At 56.1% G+C, this 20,095-nt stretch overlaps 1 protein-coding gene across 2 annotated transcripts in view; it reads right to left on the bottom strand.

Moving 5' to 3' along the window:
- Positions 1–20,095, bottom strand: part of LOC137445064 (polycystin-1-like) — a 90,827-nt gene that overhangs the window by 15,458 nt on the left and 55,274 nt on the right. Inside the window, exons 16-31 of one of the 2 annotated variants that reach the window (XM_068146470.1) lie at positions 19,442–19,591; positions 15,976–16,119; positions 14,484–14,763; positions 13,381–13,597; positions 12,385–12,535; positions 11,760–11,912; positions 10,203–10,347; positions 8,866–9,468; positions 8,275–8,431; positions 7,143–7,395; positions 5,876–6,071; positions 2,810–2,980; positions 2,106–2,249; positions 1,512–1,722; positions 956–1,082; positions 367–483 (exon numbers count right to left, since the gene is read on the bottom strand). In XM_068146470.1, the coding sequence (XP_068002571.1) occupies positions 367–483; positions 956–1,082; positions 1,512–1,722; positions 2,106–2,249; positions 2,810–2,980; positions 5,876–6,071; positions 7,143–7,395; positions 8,275–8,431; positions 8,866–9,468; positions 10,203–10,347; positions 11,760–11,912; positions 12,385–12,535; positions 13,381–13,597; positions 14,484–14,763; positions 15,976–16,119; positions 19,442–19,591 (3,219 nt within the window). The remainder of the gene's footprint in view (positions 1–366; positions 484–955; positions 1,083–1,511; positions 1,723–2,105; positions 2,250–2,809; positions 2,981–5,875; positions 6,072–7,142; positions 7,396–8,274; positions 8,432–8,865; positions 9,469–10,202; positions 10,348–11,759; positions 11,913–12,384; positions 12,536–13,380; positions 13,598–14,483; positions 14,764–15,975; positions 16,120–19,441; positions 19,592–20,095) is intronic. The other variant, XM_068146472.1, reaches the window with a different exon arrangement.

Raw genomic sequence — 20,095 nt, 5'->3', positions numbered from 1 at the left:
ACAACCCCAACTCTCAGCCTGGCCTCACAGCAGAGGGCTTCCAGCCCTCCCAGCATTGCTGTGGCCTCCTCTGGCCCTGCTCCAACAGGTCCCCGTCTGAGCGGAGGACTTCAGAGCTGCCCCAGCACTGCAAGGGGGTCTCAGCAGAGCAGAGAGGCAGCATCACCTCCCTCAACCCCAGGCAGAGCAGGAGGTGCAGTCAGCTTGTGCTCAGTACCTGGGGCTGGCAGAGATGAAGGGCTGTGGCTCTCCTTCCTCACCAGAGGCACCATCTCCTGAACTGGCAGTTGAGGATGGACATTGTCCATGCAGGGGAGCACACAGAGCCCTGCAGCTTATCCAGCCCTGGGGTGGGAAGCAGCTTACCTCTGCCCGCAGCCCAGGGAAGGTGGGGAAGGAGCTGTCGAGGATGGAGGAGTCCAGGTAGTTGTCAATCTCCAAGGATTGCTGGTCTGAGTGGGTGAGGGGAGGGGTGATTGAGACCTGCAGGAGGCAAGAAGGTTAGAGCAGGAAAGCAAGGGTTGGAGGTGGCCTCAGAATCCTGCAGCTCAGTGGAACCCATCAGCTCTCTGCTCGGCTGGGGAGCTCCACGCTCGTGCAGGAAGGGCTGAGGCATCCTCCACTGCCTGCCAGCCACCTTGAGCACTGCTACCCACACATAGCACAGCCCACCACCCCTCTGATACTTGTAAAAGCTGCCCACTTAGGTTTGTGTGTGCATGCTCAGAAGTAGGCAGTGACCTCCGAGATCAGGGGCTGCTCCCAGCTCAGCAGGGAGGCTGAGACTTGCTGCGGGCAAGGGTCTGGCCATGGTGCAGGGCAGTGGCACGACTGTGAAACTACAGAGAGCAGCTGGAGGAATGATGAGCCACAAACAGCAGGAGCTGGCCTCAGGTGAGCAAACCTGGTGGCACCACACCCACCTGAGCAGCCTGCAACTACCTCCCCTCATTACCTTGCCACGAGCCATCCGGAAGAGAAATAAGATGACCAGGTAGAGAGGGTAGACCACCACGCTGGACACCAGACCCACAGCCACCGTGTCCACATTAACTGGGACCAGGTTGGAAACGGCCACACTGCTGCTTTGAAGCAAGACCAGAGGCCAGAGTCAGCAGGGACACTCGGGGTTGCCAGCTAAACTGCACAGCTGGCCCTCCAGATGTGCAAGAGAAGGAAACAGGTGTGGGCTGTGTCAGCCAGGGACAGGGGAAAGTTGGTTTGTCCTTGGTCAGCCATGTCCTGGTCCCATGTTCTTTGGAACAGGAAGAGCAGGACTCAAGGGCAGCCACAGACAGCAGCCCTGAGGCCTCGTCCTGCCGTGAAGGGCAGCGCAGGCAGGGCAGGAGGGTAGCAGCGTGGGCAGGGCAGGGCTGGGGGAGTGCGGCACAGGGCAGGGCAGGGCTGGGGCAGTGCAGCACGGGGCAGGGCAGGGCAGGGCTGGGCAGGGCTGGGGGAGAGCAGCACGGGGCAGGGCAGGGCAGGGCAGGGCAGGGCAGGGCAGGGCGTACCTGAGGCCAGCGTTGCCCACCACACCGTACCAGACGGCGTTGGCACAGAGGAAGAGGAAGACGAGGAGGCAGCAGCAGGAGGCTCTCTGCAGGCGGGTGAAGCGGCTGCGGGGCGGCCGGTCCCACAGCGACAGCCAGAGGTGCTTCTCGCTGAACCCTCGCTGCAGCTCCACGCGCAGCAGCCGCCAGCAGCTCCGCAGCTCAGCCTCGCCTGGCACACACACATGGATGCTCAGGGACGCCTGCCCTGCAGAGGGCACCTAGCAGTGGGCCCTCCTCTGACTGCTGCTACAGAATCCCAGGCTGCTTTGGGTGGGAAAGAATCTTACAAGCTCATCCAGCGCAGCCCCCTGCAGCCAGCAGGGACATCCCTGACCACAGCGGGTTGCCCACAGCCCCAAACAACCTGACCTAGGATGGTGCCAGGGATGAGGCATCAACCACCTGCCTGGGCAACCTGGGCCAGGCTCTCCCCAGCCTGTGTCAAGCCTTTCTCCCTTCTCTCCAGTCTGAATCTCCCTCTTGGCTCAGGGCCATGTTGCTCAGGACCATGCTGCTCCCCCATCACACCCAACAGCCTGGGTGAGCACTCACTAGCAGCATAAACCTCCTTCTCCACCAGGCCGTCGCTGTCCTCGCTCTCCACCGACAGCCAGGCGTCCACCAGGAAGAAGTAGCTCTTGCTGCTCTGCAGGTCCCGCACTATGACGTGCTGCAGGTACCAGGAGGGGCTGAGGCCTGCAAGTGCAGAGGTGAAGGAATGTATTTCATGCAGACATTGCCTGTGTGGAGCTGCAGAGCTGAGAACCAGGCAACAGCCCCTCAGTGGGACGGCAGAGACATCCTGTGATGCCATCTTCTCCTGGGGACTGCAGAGTGACAGCCAGGTCACCTCCTTGGTCATATGGACATTCAGACTGTGCCAGCAGGCTGCCTCCTGTGTGTATGGGAGTGCAGCCCAGATGACTCATGGTGGGGACTTCACCCTCACAGATTCATACAACAGCTTGGGTTGGAAAAGACCTTAAAGACCATCCAGTTCCAACCCCCTGCCACGGGCAGGGACACCTCCCACCAGCCCAGGCTGCTCAAGGCCTCATCCAGCCTGGCCTGGAACACCTCCAGGGAGGGGACAGCCACAGCCTCCCTGGACAACCTGTGCCGGTGCTCCCCCACACACCCTCCCCCCAAGCCACAGTGTCCCACCAGGGTTGATCCAGACTGCAGGCCCAGGTCCTGGGTGGAGCAGAGCCTGGTTCTGCCCCAGGTGTGGTGGGCCCCAGCCCCTCAGGCCTCACCCTTGTTGTCGTGCCAGATGCGGATGCGCCAGATGCTGCCCAGGCTGCGCTCGGTGGCGATCTGGAACACGTCCAGGCTGTTGCGGCGGAAGGCGTTCTCCCCATCCAGGTGTCTGTGACCACTTTTGTGCTCCACACCATACAGGGCAATGCCCACGTGCGCAGTGGTACCTGGCAGAGGTCAGGGGACTTGGTTAGAAAAGCCCAGCCAAGCCAGAGGGGTTCCCCAGCCCTGACTGCCAGCAACCTGTGGACAGATGCAACAAGCCCTCGGAAGGGAAACCTGGGAGGGAGGGACGTGCTCCACAGCCACCCCATACCCCAGGATGGTGTCACACAGCCTGCAGGGCAGCTGCTCAGCTTGGCCTGATGCATAGACTTGCCATGCTCATGGTTCTCCTCTTTGGAGGAGACTGAAGCTGCCATTCCTTGCCTTGCTAACACCCTGGTGGAAAATGTTTGCTGTGGAGGGAATTTCCATCAAGAATGACTTCTTTTCTTTGTCTTGTCTCTGGTACCAGTTGCCAGATGCTCCTTAGTCCACCTGCTCAACCTGGATGGTCCTTTGGGTGGCTTCAGGAGACAGCTGCTCCCAGTGACACTAGTGGTTACACTGAGAGCAGCAGTAGCAGGTTTCTGGCAGGGACATAGTGGCAGTTCTACCTCCAACCTTGTTTAGAGCCTCCACATCCCAGCTGCCTGGATTTCTAAGGCCAGGATGATGTTTCTGGCAGCTCTAGCTACCAACCCAGCCCTGGATCAGAGACCCAAGCTGTCTGCCTTCACACTGCTGGGAAAGATTCAGATGGTGGAACAAAGTGATGGAAGCTGGAGAATGGCAAATGGTCGAAGGGGCCCACAGGACCTGAGTGCTGTTGTGGGAGAAGGTCAGATGTGAGGAACAACTGCTGCCTCTTGGCTGTTATTGCAACCTCAGACCAGTCCAGGGAAGCAGGCCTGGGGTATTTGTGCCCTGGGTGGCTCCTTCCAGCTTGTCCCAGCCCAAGAGCACACAGGCTCACAGGATGTTAGGGGTTGGAAGGGACCTCAGGAGATCATTGAGTTCAACGCCCCTGCCAGAGCAGGAGCACAGAACCCAGCACAGGGCACACAGAACACATCCAGATGGGGCTGGAAAGGCTCCAGAGAAGGAGACTCCACAGCCTCCCTGGGCAGCCTGCTCCAGGGCTCTGTGACTCCAGTGCAGAAGTTCCTCCCAGTGCAGAAGTTCCTCCCCATGCTGAGGTGGAACCTCCTGTGCTGCAGTTTATCTCCATTGCCCCTTGTCCTATCACAGGGTGTAACTGAGCAGAGCCTGTCCCTGTCCCATCCCTCCTGACCCCCAGCCCTCAGATATTAATAAACATTTACTATATCCCCTCTCAGCCTTCTCTCCTCCAGACTACAAAGCCCCAGGGCTCTCAGCCTCTCCTCACAGGGCACATGCTCCAGTCCCGTCAGCATCCTGGTGTTGTCTACTGCTATCCAGGGAGAAAATTCACTCTTGGAGAACTTTGTTGTTGTTGTTAAAACTTGTTATTTTGATCTGAAAAGCACAGGTTTTGCTGCCAAGCAGAATGATACTGAGGGAGAGGTTTCACTGTATTGGCCACCACTGTGCTTTGCTTTGTGAAGAATGGATGGGCTTGGTGTTTTTGTATGGAGGCAAAGCAAACCATGAGCTGCAGTTGTGCATCATGGAAGATGGATTGAAAATAAAGTTATTTTAGCATCTCCTCCTTTCACCACCATCTCTGCCACTTTCCTATCCCACCCACCCCATTCCCCCCTTTTTCTCCTCAAACCCACAGCACCTGGGCTCTGTTGGAGTCTCCTCCCACCCCAGGTGTGGCCACTTGGCCCTCCCCACCCACTCCCCTATGTAATCCCCACCAGGAAGGGCAGCAGCCCTAAGCTGAGCCCCTCGGGGCTGGAGGATCCTCCTCTCATCTCTGGTGAGTACCCATGGCCTCCCCATGGTGTGCACTGGGTGATGGTGGTGGTGACAAAAGGCCGGGGGGCCTGGTGGCCCCCCGGCTGTTAGGACCAGAATTGATTGCTACTCCAACACCATCCATTGCCCCTTGTCCTATCACAGGGTGTAACTGAGCAGAGCCTCTCCCTGTCCCCTTCCTCCTGACCCCCAGCCCTCAGATATTAATAAACTTTTATTAAATGCCTTCTCAGCCTTCTCTCCTCCAGGCTACAAAGCCCCAGGGCTCTCAGCCTCTCCTCACAGGGCAGTTCTCCAGAGCAGGAAGAGGAGGCTCAGGGGAGACCTTCTTGCTCTCTACAACTCCCTGAAGGGAGGTTGTAGCCAGGTGGGGGTTGGCCTCTTCTCCCAGGCACCCAGCACCACAACAAGAGGACACCATCTCAAGCTGTGCCAGGGGAGGCTCAGGCTGGAGGTGAGGAGAAAGCTCTTCACTGAGAGAGTTGCTAGCCACTGGAATGTGCTGCCCAGGGAGGTGGTGGAGTGGCCGTCCCTGGAGGTGTTCAAGAGGGGACTGGATGTGGCACTTGGTGCCATGGTTTGGTAGTCATGAGGTGTTGGGTGATGGGTTGGACTCTATGATCTTTGAGGTCTTTTCCAACCTTATTGATTCTATGATTCTGTGATTCTTTTGCACAGCTCTGCTGACCTGCCCCATCACCACACTGTGGGAGGTGATGCTGTGGGAAGCCCTGAACTGACTGCTGAGCTGCTGCTCCAAGCACAAGCCCAGTGCTGGGGCCTGCAAGGGAACAGAGTGGTCAGGTATGGGAACAGGCTGCCCAGGCTGGTGGTGGACTCACCATCCCTAGGGAGGTTCAAAAAACACACAGATATGGCACATGGGCACATGTGGTCATGGTGGTGCTGAGTTGCTGGTTGGACTGGATGATCTTAGAGGGCTTATCCAACCCCAGCCACCCTGTGTTGGTTTGAACCTCCAGCAGGAACAGCCCTGTGCACAATGCTGACCTTGGAGGCCTTTCCAGCCTCAGTGACTATGATGTGCTGAGGGGAGACCTCAGGGAAGCCACAGGGATACCACTGAGCAGAGGAGCAGACTCTGGACTCACCTGAGCCTCTACCCCAGCCAGTCTTCACCAGGATCTCATACTTATACAGCCCATTCTTGCCACAGAAGGGGATCACCCCCACCCGGGCCACGTCAATCACGTCCAGCTTGTGCACGATCAGTGCAGCCACCGAGTAGGTGACAAAGCAGACAGCACAAGTCAGCAGAACTATGTAGTTGAGACCTGGGCCTTGAGCCTACAAGAAAAGAAACACACTGAAAGCAGCTACTCCTTTCCCAGGGGGAAACCTCCATTCTCCAGGAGCTGTGCTGCTTCTTTCCTTGCTGTGCCATTGCTCACAGACACTGCAGGCAAATGCTTCCTCACTGCAAGAAGGACATCGAGGGGCTGGGCAAGGCCCAGAGGAGGGCAACAAAGCTGGGGAAGGGTCTGGAGAACAGGGCTGGGGAGGAGCAGCTGAAGGTGCTGGGTGTGTTCAGCTGGGAGAATAGGAGGCTGAGGGGAGACCTCACTGCTCTCTACAGCTCCCTGAAAGGAGATTGGAGCCAGGTGGGGGCTGGGCTCTGGAGGAACAAGCAACGAAGGGGACAAGAGGAAACGTCATCACATTTCCCTAGGGGAGGTTCAGGTTGGATATGAGGAGCAATTTCTTCTCCTTGAGGGCTGTCAAGGCCTGTCCCAGGCTGCCCAGGGCAGTGGTGCAGTTCCCATCTCTGGATTGGTTCCAAAGCCATAGAAATGTGGTGCTGAGGGCCATGGTTGAGTGGTGACCTGGCAGTGCTGGGGTAGGGGTTGGACTCAATCTTAAAGGTCTTTCCCAACCAAAACCATTTTTATACTCAGAGAGAGACCTTTCCCTGCACAGGCTGTGCAGAGTAAGTGCAGCAGGTGGCTGAAGCTGCCAAGGGCTCTCTGCTTCCACCTATGTCACACCAAGAGAGTAAGCAGAGCTTTCTGGGAGGCAAGCAGCAGGTCAGAGGTGCAAGCTGGGTGAGATAAGACCATACTGGAAGGAAGGTTTGCACCTCACTAAGAGGTGAACACACTGTGAGGGGCCCAGACTAGGGAATTAAACCATCTGCAAAGGTCTGGTTTTAGCAGGAGCAAGCAGCATTCATAACCAGAGGACCAAGCTTCTCTGTGAGCTGTGCCCACCTGCAGCTCCCACAGGTTCTCAGGTGTTGGTCTGCAATCTGGGCACGAGTCAGCCATGACCCAGCTTCCACACCAAGCCCACGGGAGCCTAGTGACAGCAACCTGCTCAGCCTGTGGCAACGCTGCAGAGCCTCTGCTTTGTCCTACTCACAGGAAAGATGAACTGGACGGAGTTTGGGGGGACAAACAGACTGGCCCCAAAGGCAGTGAGGTGCTGGGTTAAGCACACAGCCTGGTCTGGCCTGGTCTCCTCCAAAGGGATGATGCCTTCTGTTTTCCAGCGTCTCTCCTCCTCGCTGAAGTACTGGCAGAGGGAGGTGTACAGCCCCAGGGTCACCTCCACGGGGGTCCAGCTGAAGTGGTTTGTGATGTTGAAGTAGTATTTCTGGATTGGGTCATCAGTTCTGCAGAAGGGCAGGACAGGAAGGGAACATCATTCATCTGCTTGGTGAAGGGACACAAAGCCCACTGTGATGGATGAGTGTCCATGGAAAGCATCCTGCTGCAGGGACAGGCAAGCACCCACAGAGGAAGAGCCCAGGGAATGTGGTGTAACTTCACAGCATCCCAGACTGGCTTGGGTGGGAAGAGACCCTTTAGAGATAACCTTTATTTAGAATAAACCAAACCAGGTTGGAAGAGACCTTCAAGATCATCGTGTCCAACCCACCAACCAATCCAACCCACCCAAACAGCTAACCCATGGCACCAAGCACCCCATCAAGTCTCCTTCTGAACACCTCCAATGACGGCGACTCCACCACCTCCCTGGGCAGCCTGTTCCAATGGGCAGTCACTCTCTCTGTGTAGAACTTCTTCCTAACATCCAACCTGAACCTCCCCTGGTGCAGCCTGAGACTGTGTCCTCTTGTTCTGGTACTGGCTGCCTGGGAGAAGAGAGCTGTCTACAACTTCCCTTCAGGTAGTAGTAGAGAGTGATAAGGTCACCCCTGAGATCATCCAGTCCAACCCCCTGCAGCCAGCAGGGACATCCCCAACCACAGCAGGCTGCTCAGAGCCCCAGAGAACCTGACCTGGGATGGCTCCAGGGATGAGGCATCTCCCCTCTCTATGGGCAGCCTGGGCCAGGCCTTGACAACCCTTTTGGTGAAGAAGTCCCTGGAGGGGATTCAAAGCCCTGGAGCTGTGGTGCTGAGGGCCATGGTTTGGTGGTGACCTGGCAGTACTGGGGTAAGGGTTGGGCTTCATGACCTTAAAGGTCTCTTCTGACCAAACTGATTCCACAATTCTATGGCAATGTTTACAAGAGAGGCTGCTCCTACCTGGGTGAGGTGAAGAAGGTGTAGAGTTTGTGGTCACTTCCAGCCAGGGCATCCAGACCAATTTTCTTGGAGGCACTGCAGTTGTGCTGGTTGGGCTCTGGCTCGTGATGGAGATAAGCCATGATGAATGGCTCGGGCTCCCTAGCCAGGTACTGCTCTGTGTGGGGAGGGCAGAGAAAGCAAAAGTCCTTCAGAAACACCAGGGGGGGCTTGACCAGAAGCAGAGGATGCTCATGAAGAAGCATCAGCAACACAAAGTCAGGAGGGATCTTTTCCACAGTGTACACTCTCAGCCTGCAGTTCAGAAGACCCCTGGGGAAGAGACTACCACAGTCCATGACTAAGGGAGAGCTGGGCCCAGGTCCCTCCAGTGCCAACAGGGTTTAACAGAAAGGCTGGGGAAAGCAGAAGCTGCTCAGAGACAGAATGCCCCAATGATGACACTGGGGACTGGACAATGCCTGTGACAGCCAGAACCTCAGTCATGCAGCACAGAACTTGCTGGCTGTACCTGACATGCACAAGCTCTCCCCTGGCAGCCCTCCTCTCCCACTGGAAGAAACAGCAAAGAGCACAAGGAGCTGGCCCTACCATTCAGGACTCTGTAAGTGAGCTGGAAGTGCAGCCCTGCTTCTCTGTTGTTGCTCTCCATTGTCACAATCAGGTTCACAGAAGTTCTTGGCTCAATGACTTCAGTGCCAGCAGAGAGATTGTCTGGATCTGTGCTGTTTGACACCATCACAGTGATGGCTTTTTCTGAGTCCAGGCTCCCTATGGGGATCTGCACCCCAGTGTGTGTCTGAAACTCCATGGAGGCCACCTTGGTGGACACAGTGTAGTTGCTGATGTAACCGAAAGGGAAAGGATTGGAGTCCACCTGGAACATGACTTGAATGACATCAGTCAGGTTGGAAAGGGTGGTGTTGAAGGCCTGGGGGATGGAGAACTGGCAGTTTGGTGTGTTCTCATAGCAAAGCAAGTTAAAGGGGTCAGACCTCTTGCCTGTGGCCTTAATTTCACCTCCCAGCAACTCGAGGGGCTCCTCGTTCAGCACGCGAGACCTCATGAGGATGCGCATCAGGCTGGAGGACAGGTTGTAGGCTTTGGGAGCCAGCAGGAGATTGTGGGCATCAGAGAGTAGCTCCTGGGGCTTGGACTCTTGGGAAACTGTGTTGACAAGATGAATGAGGTCTCCTGCCAGGGGAGAAAGAAAGGTGCAAAGAGAGAAGAGGTTAATAGCCTCCACAGCTGCTGCAGTCTGGATCACAGAATCAAATCACAGAGTGGTAGGGGTGGGAGTGCCAGGGTAGCAGAGGTGCCAGTGCTGGAGTGTAGGGAGTCTGCAGCATCCTGCCCAGGACACAGCTGCCTCCTCCAAGGACAAAGGAGCACAGTGGACAGCTACAACAGCACCAGTCCTGTCAGGCAGCCTGGTAGAAGCCACAGCAAGGCCCTGAGCACCCCTCACACACACCATGGGACAGCCTGGGACTGAAAAGCAATTTCTTCCCCACAAGGGCTGTCAAGGCCTGGCCCAGGCTGCCCAGGGCAGTGGAGACCCCACCCCTGGAGGGGTTTCAGTCATGGAAACGTGGTGCCCTGGCAGTGCTGGGGTAAGGGTTGGACTCCATGACATCAGAGGTCTCTTCCAACCAACCCATTCTGTGCTTCTGTGAAGTTCCACACAGTGGTCTTAGATGCTGCAGTGAGCCTGAGCTGCTTCCTCAAACTGCAGCCAGGAAGGGCCACTCCTGGAAGCCAAAGTTGCTTACCAAACAGAATTCCCTGCAGTGTCAGTGAGTCTGGAAACAGCTGTTACAGCTGAATGTCTGCAGAGACAGCTGCCCAAGCCAGGACAGCCCTGGGCAAAGCCTGTCCCCCATGGGGCTTGGTCAGCTGCCCCCCCCAGCTCCCTGAGCAGAGCCAACCTGTGATGTTGAGGATGTTGTCGGCGATGCCGGTCGGTGTCATGGTGCCCTGGGTAGTTTCCCCTTGCAGAATGGTCATCATGGTCTCCAGCTTGTTCAGGGTCCTAGTCAGGCATGACTTGCAAACCAGCTCCTTGCTCACTACCTGCACAGGAACACAGTTTGGGTCAGAAGGAACACTCCCAGAGGCAGATGAAGGCAGCCGTGAGCAAGTTCAGGTGGCTCAGTGCTGCAGAGACCATCCTCAAACACCTTTGGCCCTGCCAAAGCCACCTCTGCTCTCTCCAAGCCCAGCCAGGTGACTGCAGAAGCCATGGCTGCTCTGCTTCCACCAAGAGATGCCAAGAAGTTGGTGGTCTCTGGGACTCTTTCATCCACCTCCCCTCAGGTTACAGCTGGCCAGGGCCTGGGCAGGCATGCCAAGTTCTGCTGCAGGAAGCACTGGGCTTGGAAAGAGCGATGCAGAGCAGCACATCCAAGCTCCCCAGAGCTCACTTGCAAGGACCAAGCATGTTGTGAGCTCTTCCATCTCAGGAGCAGCACTTTGTGGCCACCCACTCTTTCTACACAAATCCACCAAAGGATGCTGGGAAGAATTCCTGCACCCGCTCTATCTCCAGTGGAAGGAAGATTTAGCCCTTACTGAATCCATTTCAGTATCCAAACACTCCTGAAAGCTGTGGGAGGGATCCTGCCACTCCAGCATGATGGATGTCCCTCCCTCTGCTCCCAGATGTGTCCAGCAAACAGGATGTTCTTGCCATGGCCTGGAGCTCCCTGAGCTGGATGGGAGGGACTAAGGCAACACATGGAAGCTGTTGCCATAACCCTGTGCCTAGCTCTTATTTCTCTTATTTTTTTCTTTTAACTGTAGAATCCTAGGATGGCTCAGGTTGGAAGGGAACCTCAGAGATCATCTTCCCCAACCTCCCTGCCTTGGGCAGGGTCACCTCTCAGATAGACTCAGCTGTTCCAGGCCTCATTCAGCCTGGCCTTGAACACCCTCAGAGAGGAGGAATCCACAGCCTCCCTGAGCAGCCTGTTCCAGAGTCTCACCACCCTCACACTGAAGAACTTCTTCCTCAACTCCAATCTAACCCTGGTCTGTCTCAGCTTCAAACCATTCCCCCTTGTCCTGTCTCTAGACACCCTGATGAGAAGTTCCTCTGCAGCCTTCCTTTAGGATCCCTTCAGCTTCTGGAAGGCAGCTCTAAGAGCCCTGGAGATCAGGAGGTTTTTTCTTCACTTGAAGAGTGGTCAGGGGCTGGCAGAGGCTGCCCAGGGAGGTGATGAAGTCCCCATCTCTGGAGGTGTTCCAGAAACCTGTGGCCATGGTGGTGCTGGGCCTGTGGTTGGACCGGCTCAGCCTGGAAGTCTTTTCCAACCAACTCTGTGGTCAGTAGCAAGAGCTGATACACACAGGACACCACCACAGTCACCTTCAGGACGGCAGCCAGAGATAGCTGCGTGGTGTGAGGGGGGAGAGACACAAGCAGGAGCAGCACTGCAGAACATCCGTCTGCAGCCGGGGAGCAGGAGGGGTGACGGGCAGCGCACCGTGCACTGTGCCAGGGCCGCGGAGATCTGCTGGATGTCATCCAGGGTGTTCACGCTCAGGGCGTTCAGGGTGTCGGTGATGTTGTTCCGTGTCCAGCTCCGCAGCTCCAACTCCTTCCCAGCCGCCGGCTCCGGGAGCGAGGATCGCTCGTACTGGGAAGGGAAGCCAGGCAGGGTCAGGGAGGGCAACACCTCAGCAGCTCCAGGGAGCTTCCAGGCCTGCTGAGCCACAGTGGGGTGGGTGCTCAGGGGAAGCATGGAGGAGGTGGAGGAAGCTGGGCCAAGTTTTCTGTTTCTAAACGCAGAATTAGACTTGAGGTTGGCAACAATGAGGAAAAGCTCTCTCAGGGTGAGGACACAAAAGCAGCTGCATGGGAGACACCCAGGCCACCACCTGCTCTGGGACCTCTGTTTTACATTGCAACCCTTCTGCTTTTCCTGGTCACCTGTCTGTCTGGAGCTTGTTGCTCTTTTTGGTGCCTGGGCCTTGCTCCAGCCTAGCTCCCAGCATGCACACCCATGGGTTTACATCAAAAGCTGCAGCATTAGTCATGTCACTGCATTGCTGGAGAACCTGGCCAAAGAACATTCCTGGAGGCCCCTCCTGGGCAGAGAGCTGCTTTACCTCATTCAAGATGGTGATGAGGGCCAGAGAGTATTCGATGACCTGTTGAGGGTCCCCTTGTTTCACTAAGCCCTGGAGCACAGTGTCAGTTTGGTTGTAGAGCCAGTAGGAGAGGCTGGGAAAGCCCTCAGGCAAGCTGATCTCCATGGAGCTGCCAAGGGAAGAGGCACTGGGGTTAAGTTCTTGCTATCGAATGGAGCAGGGGGAAGAAGGCAGAACCTGCCCTTCAGCTGGGAAGGAAGATGAGGTGGGAAGAAGGTGGTTAAACAACAGAGACAAGATTGCTGATGCTTGTGCTGGTGCCCAGTTTGCAGCAGGTCTATGGAGGAACATCACAGACATGAAGCCTGGGTCCTCACTAGTCCTGCTCTGTGAAGCTGCACGTGGAGGGGACACACTGAGCCCAGAGAAGAAAGTAAGTCCAGGTCCCCACCCTGGCTACATGAGCAGTGAGACACCAGGCCACCCACAGCACCACAGCTTGGGGCCACCAACTCTCACAGAATGGGGGAGTTGGAAGGGATCTCTGGGGATTATCCAGTCCACAGCATCTTGCCCAGGGGCACAATGCCCGGGGGGGGTTGGAAGCTCTCCAGAGGAGACTCCACAACCTCTCTGGGCAGCCTGCTCCAGGCCTCCAGCAGCCTCACACCAAACAAGTTTCCTCTCCTGCTCAGATGGAACCTCCTGGGTTCCCATTTGTGCCTCTTGCCCTGTGCCTGTGCACCACTGAGCAGAGTCTGGCCCCAGCCTCTCAATCAGCACAGCTAATTCCCTCTGCTTTAAGGGCTCCTGATGCAGAGGAGGTGGGGCACAGACCACAAAGTGAGAGGATGCCTTCAAAGCAAGGTGTCACCAGCGAATGAAGGCGGTCTGGAAAGCTGCAACTCAGGGCAGCGTCTCCCTGTCGAGCAATGAGCCACACTCTGTTCCTTCTGCTGAGCCTCCCCAGGAGCCCAGCCTGGCCAAGCCCAGCCTAACAGCAGTGGGGCTCACCAGTTAATGGCCACCACGGTGGCACCCAGCTGGTCCTGCACCAGGACAGAGACGGAGACGAGGAAGCCGCTGTCGCGGAAGCCAGGCGGCAGGAAGGCTCCGTGCTCGGCTCGGCTGCCCTTGTAGACGCAGAACTCGTGGTAGTGCCCAGGCCTGCGGCGCGACACCAGCAGCATGTACACCAGCGGCCCCTCCGCGTCCTCCGAGTCTCGCCAGCCTGCAGAGCAAAGCCAGAGTGGGCAGGGGCACAGCTGGGGCTGCAGCTGCCACACTCACAGATGGCTTGGGCTGGAATAGAGCTCAGAGATCATCCAGTCCAGCCACAGGCCCAGCACCACCACGGCCACTAAACCACGTCCCCAGGTTTCTTGAGCACCTCCAGGGAGGGGGACTCCACCGCCTCCCTGGGCAGCCTGTTCCTAATCTCCAACCTAACCCTCCCCTGGCACAACTTGAGGCCATTTCTGATTTAGAATAGAACAGAATAAACCAGGTTGGAAGAGGCCTTCAAGATCATTGTGTCCAACCCATCAACCAATCCAAGCCACCTAAACAACTAACCCATGGCACCAAGCACCCCATCAAGTCTCCAGTGATGGTGACTCCACCACCTCCCTGGGCAGCCCATTCCAATGGGCAATCACTCTCTCTGTGTAGAACCTCTTCCTAACCTCTAGCCTAAACCTCCCCTGGTGCAGCCTGAGACTGTGTCCTCTTGTTCTGGTGCTGGCTGCCTGGGAGAAGAGACCAACCTCTGCCTGTCTACAACCTCCCTTCAGGTAGTTGTAGAGTTTCCTTAGTTGTAGTTTCCTTTCCTCCCATCCCTTGTTTCTCAGGAGAAGAACCCAACCCCCACCTAACTCCAGCCTCCATGCAGGGAGTTGCAGAGGGCAATGAAGCCTCCCGTCAGCCTCCTTTTCTCCAGGCTAACACCCCCAGGTCCCTCATGATCTTAAAGATCTCTTCCAACACCACAATCATTTGGGTCTCTCTTTGGGAAGCAGGGCAGCTGGTGACATGCTGCTCATGAGAACCTTTTGACCCTGAGGAGCAGAGCTGGAGGCGGTGGCAGGTGCCCAGCACAGCTGTCCCTGCGCTCTCACCTGCACACTCAAAGTGCACCTTGGCCATCAGAGCCTTGAGGGGGCCTTTGGGAGACAGCTGGCAGGAGCCTCCCACCGGTGGCTGGTTGGGGAGGAGGTCGATGGAGGCGAAGCCTTGCTCCCCTGTGGTGAGGTCTGTGACGTGCAGGGTGAAGGTGTAGCCCTCCCCATCCTTCAGAGCCCCTTGCCTCAGCACCAGGTTCATTCCTGTGTCACCAGTGGAGGTGGTTCTCTTGTCCAGGATGAGGGACTTGTTTTTAAAGCTATGTGCTGCCCATCTCTGTGGAGAAGAAGTGGGGGAAAGACAGGAGAAGGTTGGTTTAAATCTGGAGTTACGTCCTTAAAATGTTTTCGGCTGAGCCTCTGATCCAGGAGCAGATTTCCAGGGGGAGAGGCTGCCAAAGCTGCAGTTGATCATTCAGCTTTTAGGCTTGTGTGCTACAGCAACAAGGACTGGAACCTCTCCAAACTGTCTGGTGGGAATATTTCCCCTGTGAGATCTACTTTGGGCTCTGGGATTACATCACCCTCCAGCAGAAGATTTCATGATAGAGGACACAAACAGAGGAAATAAGTTAAGCAGTGGTGGAGTCTCCAAGGGACACCATGGGTCATGTGCTGCAGGCTGACCCTGTGCTGCAGGGTCACTGCTCTGAGCACTGAGGGGCAGCTGGGATAACAAGAAGCAGTGAGAAGCCAACCAGAAAATGCCATCCAGGCATCTGGGAGCAACACAGGCTGGCTGCCACCACAGGACTGCCACCTCTGAGACCTACTTTGCTCAGCAGGTTGCAGAGATGCTGTGGAGCAGAATCTGTAATTAGGGAGGGATTTGGGAGATAGAAGAGACTGAACCACCTCTGCTTCAGCCACCAGAATGAGCCAGCAAGCAGCAGGCAGAAGAAAATGCTCTGCAGATGTCTCCTAGGAAGAAAAGTGGCTTTGGTGTGGTCAGTGCTGGCCTTGGCTGGGAAGTGACAGCAAGGCCTTGCCTTGGGGGAGGTGCAGGCACTGATGGAGCACTAACAGGCCACGAGTCCATGTCCTGCTGCCTACAGTCACAATCCAGGGCAAGTGGAAGCTCTGGACATCTCACAAGGGGTTCAGAGGTTACAGGACATGGGGACCCTGCTTCACAGGCTCTCCCAGCATCCTCTGTGCTGCTGAGACACGGCACAGCATGTGGGAGCCCCACAGCACACCAGGCAAGGGCCTCTTCTAAACTTGTGACTCTGCAAGCCTGTCCTGTAGCCAGTTCCAGAGACTGGGATGAAGAGGCCAGCACCAGCCAGGTGTCAGCCTCCTTTCAGCCAGACCCAGCCTGCTGCTGCATTTATGCTCACAGATTGTTCCCCCTCCTTGCAGCTACAGCACTTTAGGTCCAGGACTTTAGTTCCCACACAGCTCTTTCCACCCTGTCCTCTCTAACTCTCCCATTCTCTCTGAAGCCCACCAAAGATGAAGCAAAGCCCAATGCTGTTGATGACCTTACCCCCAGCTTGGAGTCGTCGTGGCAGTTCTGGCAGGTCCCCTCCAGGTAGACATAGGAGCTCTTGCTGACTTCATAGACAGACTGAGCCTTGCAGGAAACACACTCCAGGGACACAATGGGGATGCCCCCCCTCTTGATGAATACCTGGGGAAGTAAGAGCCTCAATCAGAAAGCCTGAGACAAAAACACAGCTATCCAACAGGGAAGAAGACCTCTCAGCACCTGGTTCTGCAAGGGGAATCACTCTGCACCAGCCCAGTTTGTGCAAGGGAACAGCTGAAAGGGATTCCCAAAGGATTTCAGGGTGAAGCTGCCTCACTTGTCTCACTCTGCCCAGTTCTCCTGCTACTCATCTGCAAAAGCCACACAGTCCCAAGCTGGGCCAGCCCAGGTAGTTCTGGATTTCCTTAATTTATACTTTTTAACAAGAGAAATCACTTCCAGGGAGTCCTTCCAGTACCCTGTGCTGAATTGCCAGCAAGTCCAGCTTGGGATGAAGCTAACTGGAGCACTTTGCTGCTCCCACCATCCCAGGACAGCTGTCAGCCCTGGAGAAAGGGGATCCATGTCTGAGTCTGGAGAAGAGGAGCAGTCTAACTGGGAGCAGGAAAGCCCACACAGCTGGTGAGCACCTGCCCTGGGAAGGAACTGCAGCTCTCCTTTGTTTCTTGTGGGCCAAACTCTTGGTCCTCCCTCTGCAGATGTGGAGTGACTGACCTGGTGGGGACAGAGCACATCTGCAATGGACACAGGAGTGTGAGACTGTGGGTCCCTGTCCTTGACTTGGAAGGTTGCTAAATGGGAAGTGTTTCCAGTCCAGAGCAGGATCAAGAGCCTGGGTTTTGCTGAGGATGTGCTGCCCTGTTCAAACCCAGCATGGTCCTGCTGCCTCCATGCTAATCTACTGACCTCAGACCAGAACCATACCTCAGGACCTGCCCTGCCTGTGCAGAACCATCATCACCATCATCCTTTGTGACACTGCCTATGATGTCCCTGAGAGGCAGGAAGGTGACAAAGACAGCCAGCTCCCACTGTGCAGCCTGCAGGAACCACCTTTTTCAGGGGGTGGTGTGTTCAGAGAAGCAGGAAATCAGAGTCACAAAACTATGGAGTGATGCTGGTTGGAAGGCTCCCTTAAAGGTCACTGAGTCCAACCAGCATTGTTCTAGGCTTGTAGTTGAGACCTAAGTTGCACATCTCGAGATGTGCACCACACCTCCCTGGCCAAGCACTCAGGGAGAGGAGAGCTTCACAAGCTCTGGTGGCTCACACACCGTGGCTGTTGAGCTCTGATCCCTGTACTTGATCTAAATTCCTTGCAATCCCCAGGACATGAGGTTGGCCAGCATTCAGCAGAGCCCTCTGCCCTGGCATAAGGAATATTCTGAACCCAAAGACAGCCCTGGAGACACTGTTTAATATGGCAGATGTGTAAAAGAACCATAAGCATCAAATCATTTTGGTTGGAAGAAGCCTCTAAGCTCATCCAGTCCAACCATCAGCCCAACACCCCCATGGCCACCAAACCATGTCCCCAAGTGCCATGGCCACAGTTTCTTGAACACCCCAGGGATGGGGACTCCAACACCTCCCTGGGCAGCCTGTGCCAGTCCCTGACCACTCTTGAAGCAAAGAAATTGTTCCTCATCTCGAACCTACACAGTTTCAGGCCAGTTTCTCTCCTATCACCTGAGACTAGGGAGAAGAGACCAACCCCCACCAGGCTCCAACCTTCTCTCAGGGAGCTGCAGAGAGCAATGAGGTCTCCCTCAGCCTCCTCCAGGCTCAACATCCCCAGCTCCCTCAGCTGCTCCTCCCCAGCCCTGTTCTCCAGATCCTTCCCCAGCTTCATTGCCCTTCTCTGGACCTGCTCCAGCCCCTCCATGTCCTTCTTGGAGTGAGGGGCCCAAAACTGACCCCAGGACTCAAGGAGTGGCCTCACCAAGGTGGAGCACAGAGAAGCTTCCCTCATTGCTGCAGTCTGTGCACTGGAATCACTGTGTTGTGCTCAGGCATGGAAACCAGATAGTACAGAATGTCCTGGAAAGACTATCAATTTAGGGCTATTTTTTTCGCCTTTCATCCTCCAGCTTTGGTTTCAAACACAGGCAGTAAGAGTTTCCACTTCCAGGCTAACTCCATCTCTGATGCCAAAGGCACCACGTCGAATGCCTCTGACATAAGCCAGAAGTGCTGTCAGCCTGCAGATGAGCTCAGCCTCAGGCTCAACGTGACACAAACAATGTGCACTTAAGGAAAACCTCCCCAGGAAACATCCAGGAGGAGAGAGACTGTGAACAGTCCCTGGGAAGCTCCCTCTGGGGAAAAAGTCAGGGAAGAGCCTGGTGCTGTGACAGGTGAAGGGCCCAGCCCTGCACACAGGGACGGAGCTACCACCCCTGGACTCCTGAGCTGTCCTCCCACAGCAGACTGGTGGTCACAGAGTCACAGAACTGGCTGCCAGCACTGTGCAGGGCTGGGTCACCAGCGCAGACTCTGCACAGACAGGGACTAACACAAGGTCTAAAGGAAGTAGGAAGCCAAAAGGACTTGGCAGGACAAGTGAAAAGAGCTGCCGAAGGCAGCGTAAAATGAAACCAGGGAAATCCCAGAGTCCAGCATGGGGGGGCTGGAAGAGACCCCTGGGGATCCCACAGTCCAAGCCCTGCTCCAGCAGGGCAGCCACAGCAGCTTGCCCAGGGGGGGTTGGAAGCTCTCCAGAGGAGACTCCACAACCTCTCTGGGCAGCCTGCTCCAGGCCTCCAGCAGCCTCACAACAAACAAGTTTCTCCTCCTGCTCAGATGGAACCTCCTGGGTTCCAGTTTGTGCCCCCTGCCCCTTGTGCTGTCCCTGGGCACCACTGAGCAGAGCCTGGCCCCAGCCTCTTGCCCCCCAGCCTTTATCTCTTGCTGAGCATTAAACAGATCCTCTCTGGGGCTGCCCTTCTCCAGCCACACTCTTCTTCATGCACCCCAGGACACTCTTGGCCACAAGGGCACATTGCTGGCTCATGGAGAACCTGTTGTCCCCCAGCACTCCCAGGTCCTTCTCCCCAGAGCTGCTTCCCAGCAGGTCACCCTCCCCTGTCCTGCTGCAGGAGGTTCCTCCCCAGGTACAGGACTCTACACTTGCCCTTGTTCAACTTCATGAGGTTCCCTGCACCCACACCTCCAGCCTGGCCATGTCTGCTCCTTCCAATGGCGTGGACAGGATCAGCTATGGAGCCCCAGCAATGGCCTAAAGTCTGCTTTCCCCACACTGGCTGCTGCGGGGAGGCAGTGCTGCTTTCACACCCCCAGCTGAAAGGGCACCAGCTCTGGATGGGGCCAGGGGGACACAGCCTGGGAGTCACCAGGGCTGGGCATGGTCCTGAGGCAGCAACGCTCTGCTCCAGAGCTGTGGAGCTGCAGTGGCCACAGCAGGCCCAGAGGACAGGAGGTGGCAGCTGCCCGCGGTACGTACGGTTTGGTTGGTGGCCTCGGGACTCATCCCCTCCTTCCTGATGGTGAGGTCGAAGGTGTACTCCACATCTGCTTCTAAGGCAGCTTTGGAAATTGTGACAATTCCTTCCTTGGCACTGAAATTCAGAGAGCACCCTGCAGCCGAGCTCTGCTTGCAAGGAGAAAAGAACTTTCAAACCCTCCTTGGTAAGGGTCCACATCAGGTCAGTCCACAACAGCCACTGCCACAGACCCTGCTGCGCAAAGCCGCCACAGGGGCTGCACAGACGAGGTGGTGTGTGGACAACAGCAAGCTGGTTAGTAAGCAGCATGTAGGATGCCCTCAGGTGAGCTTCAGACTCTTTATTTTACAGCAATTAATCATAGAATCATGGAAGGGTTGGGGTGGGAAGGGACCTCCAAAGGCCATCCAGTCCAACCCCACTTTAATTCTTCACTAACTCAATGCTTCATTAAACAGCAAATGAGACAAAAGGCTCACACCAGGCTCAAACTCTCCTGATCTTTCTCTTTTGAGGTAAAAATAGGAATTAATGAGTGTTAATAATCAAAAGAATCCCACCAGAAACCCCTCCTGAGGTGGATCTCCTGTAACAATCTGAAGGACAGTTCCTCCTTGCCCTTCTCTAGAGTTAGACTATTTCAGTGTATGAGG

This window comes from Melanerpes formicivorus, unplaced genomic scaffold, assembly GCF_026170545.1.
Source record: "Melanerpes formicivorus ecotype bairdi unplaced genomic scaffold, bMelFor1.0.p_v2 SCAF_14, whole genome shotgun sequence".
NCBI classification, from domain to species: domain Eukaryota; kingdom Metazoa; phylum Chordata; class Aves; order Piciformes; family Picidae; genus Melanerpes; species Melanerpes formicivorus.
Note: the sequence above shows the minus strand (reverse complement) of the source record. Positions and strands in the feature narration are given on the sequence as shown.